At 61.6% G+C, this 3,320-nt stretch overlaps 1 protein-coding gene across 1 annotated transcript in view; it reads right to left on the bottom strand.

The window, feature by feature from the left end:
* Positions 1–2,675: 2,675 nt before the first annotated feature.
* The window catches only part of SHISA8 (shisa family member 8), a gene marked incomplete at its 5' end in the record, with an annotated part of 4,930 nt that continues 4,285 nt past the window's right edge, over positions 2,676–3,320 (bottom strand). Inside the window, one exon of the mRNA XM_024737406.1 lies at positions 2,676–3,320. Within this exon, the coding sequence (XP_024593174.1) occupies positions 2,984–3,320 (337 nt within the window).

Genomic DNA, 3,320 nt, shown 5'->3' with positions numbered 1-3,320 from the left:
AATCAGCTTGGCCCTCACCCACTTTTTCTCTCCTGCCCACCCACCCCCCCCAAACTGTAATTTATGGCCCCGGCCCACTGGGTGAGCCAGCCTTTGTGTCATGTGTATATACTGTGCCTTTTCTCATTCTCGTTTAGGGGTGGGGGGGTTGTTTTTTCACTGAACAGGGGGATACACCTATGGCTTCCTTGATGTGGAATCATTCACTGTGTCCTGGATGTAGGTTATTGAATAAACACAGACTGGTACCACCCAGCGTGAGGCGTGTGAGGGTCTGTGGCACGACCACTGTGGTGACTGCATGGCTCCGCCTCCAGTGGGTCAGAGCTGAGGATAGCCATTCCCTCTCTGCTGAGAGGCCCCAGGGGGCTTCAATCTGATGGACCTTCCTTGCCTGCCCATGCACCTGGCCCCTTCCTCCCAATGCCGGCTGCCTAGCTCACACTCCAGGGCTGGGACAGACCTGGGATAAAAGGGGTATTGGTGTTGCTGGGGTCAGAGGTCACTGTATGCAGGACACAGAGCTGGCTGTTTAGGGGACAGCAGGGTTTTTTGGGATTTGGGATGCTAAGCCCTTCTGTGTTCACCCCTCAGAGAGGAACCTCTCCCCTATTGGGTGGGCCACACCTTGGTTTCCCCGTCTCCCGGGAGGCAGTGAGCTTCTGAGGATGTGGCCTGCAAGTCACATCCAAGTCCAGCTCCTGTACTTGCCAGCTGGGTCCCCTTGCGTGGGGCGGGGTGGGGAGGGCGCACGCATCACCTCAGCTTCCACTTCCATGTGTGCAGAATGGGGCTGACAGTCCCTGCGTTTGACGAAGTCCCCATAGGCTGTTGGCCAGTTTGAGCGACACAGCACACGTGAAGTGCCAGTTTATGGTGAGGGCCTAGTGAGGCTGGTGAGGGGCTGGACCACAAGGAGGGCTGGGATGGGGGAGTGCTGGGCCCTGTGGGGAGGCGGGGTCAGCAGTGCCACATCAGGATAAGCCTGGGGGCTGAAGTGCATGGTCCATGACCTGGCCCAGCTGAGAAATGGGCCAAGTCCCTTCAGCTCCCGAAGCCACTCCGTTCTCTGAAGGGCAGTACAGCAGACCATACCGTCCCACGGGCCAGAGCAGCCCGGGGCAGGGCTGGCAGCTGTAGCTGGTCCTTGTCCACAGTTATTACAGCAGTGTTTTCAGTGGAGGCCTGGCCCCCTGGGATGTAGGTCCAGGGCCTTTGGGACTGAGAATGAACCAAGAGGTCACGCCCACCTCCCAGCATAGCCTAGCCAGGGCCTATGTCACCAGGGTGGGTGGCTATGGGTGGCTGATACGTGCCCAGGAAACCAGTCCTTTTGTGAGTCTCCGCAGGATCCATGGCTCAGCACCCACCCCCCTCCCCCAGCCGTATCTGTACGGCTGCAGGAGAGTCCCGGGGGCAGCCCCATCCTGGGTTGAGGGTGTGAGGGCTGCCTTCCCTGTAAGCCATGGGGGTCCTCACTGCAGGCATGAACATGGGCTTTGGGCTCTGTTCTGCCCGCGGGCTTCTGGGCCTTGATTTCCTCAACTGACGGAAGAAACAGCAAGGTGGACCCTCCTATGGGTGAAGAGCTGGTGGATTTGGGGGCCTCAGGGCAGCCCAGCCAGCAGGAGGAAGGCCTGAGACTCCCTGTACCCTGGGAGCAAGGGCCCCTCTGCCAACACACAACCTTCCCTCCTCCCCCACACCGACTGCTGCTGCCATCCCACCACCAGATTCACAGTGGTTGCAGAATATGGAAGAGTCCTAAACTGGAGTCAGTTGGGTGACCTTGGCAAGTTACTTAGGTCTCAGGACCTCAGTTTCCTCTTCTGAAAAGCCACCCACCCACTGGGCTTTGGTGAGGATTAAATGGAAGAAATAGCAGCAAATGGTGGCCACTGTTATTAAAACAGTGTACCGTGTGCCTAGGATACACACGAGGGAAACTTTGTTGAGGTCACACAATGGGGTCACACACATAACCCAGCCCTCAAGCTCCCCATCAGTGCCTGTCACAGACGAACCTGATGCACGCAGGCTGTTGGCAATGCCCTGGGCCATGGCCAGGTGCTGGGAACCTGCCTGGCAGGAAGGGGCAGAGCTGGCAGTGCCAAGCATGAGTGGGGTAAGCACCCTGGTGGGGGCACTGCCAAGGCTCTGGGTCCAGCATCCCCATCCCTGTTTTCCCCCAGAGCAGCCACCGGGAAGAGGCTCCCCCATCTTGAGTACCAGCTGTCTACTCGGCCCACAGCCCACAGTCATCAGGGGGGTGGCCCTGGGCCAGACTGGCCAAGTGGCCAACAGCCCAGGGGCCGGCCCAGGGCCAGAAAATGTCAATGAGGATCAGCCAGGCTCAGCCACCTCAAGCTGTAGAGCAGGTGACCGGCTGGAAGGGGCTCACCTCCATTAAGGGGCATGGACCCTCGGGAGCCCACCAGCCCTCCCCCCTGTGCCCAGCCTCAAGATGGCTGGGGCCTAACTGTGCCCTCTCCCGTGGCTCCTACTGGTGTGGACATTAAGCCTCGCATTCAGCCCTGACCACTCTCTCCAGCTACTTCTCCCTGGCTCCCAGAACCCTTGCCCACCAGCTTTCAGGAGCAGTCCTCTGCTCTTGCACATGCTGTGCCCTCTGCCGGCACTGCCGTCTGTCCCGTCAATGACCAGTGCCTCCGCCATCAGTGCCTCGCAGAGCCAAGCTGGGGCTCCTTTATTCTCAGGGTTGGGAGTCACAGAAAAGGGTTTATTTACACAAGGAACCCGGGCCCTAAGGCCCCCAGGACAGAACCACTGGCTTTACCCAAGTGGGCCCAGGAGCCCTGCAGGCTCCGAGGCTCCCAGTCCAGTGGGCAGGCAGAAGGGCTGGCCTTCGTGGCCAGCACCCCTCCTTCCGGTAGCCTGGGCCCCCCGATCGAGCCCATGGCGAGTCCCCCAGGCAGAAGAGGGCTCCTGGCAGTGCAGTGCCTCAGAACCGGCGGCCCCTTCTTCACACGGTGATCTCGGCTTTGCTATTGGTGCTCAGGTGCCTGGGTCCGCGGCTGGCGCGGCCATAAAGGCCAGGGGGATGCGGGCTGAAGGCCTCGGGCAGCTTCTCCACGCTGAACTGGCGCCGGGGTGCGTCGCCGGGCCTCCGCGGCGCTGAGGAGGCATGAGCCGCCAGGTGGCCGCGGGGGGCGGGCTGGGCCGGGCGGCCGTCCGTCCAGGCCTTGTAGTGGCCCGATGGGGTGGGGCCGGCGGGGGGCACGTAGCCCGGCGGGGCCCAGGGGCAGGCGTCGAGCAGTGCAGGCAAGTCCTCGGGGGGCCTCCGGGCTCGCGCCGGGAGG

This window comes from Neophocaena asiaeorientalis, unplaced genomic scaffold, assembly GCF_003031525.2.
Source record: "Neophocaena asiaeorientalis asiaeorientalis breed wild unplaced genomic scaffold, Neophocaena_asiaeorientalis_V1.1 scaffold242, whole genome shotgun sequence".
Lineage (NCBI taxonomy): Eukaryota > Metazoa > Chordata > Mammalia > Artiodactyla > Phocoenidae > Neophocaena > Neophocaena asiaeorientalis.
The sequence above is the reverse complement of the archived record's forward strand: the minus strand, read 5'-3'. Positions and strand labels throughout refer to the sequence as shown.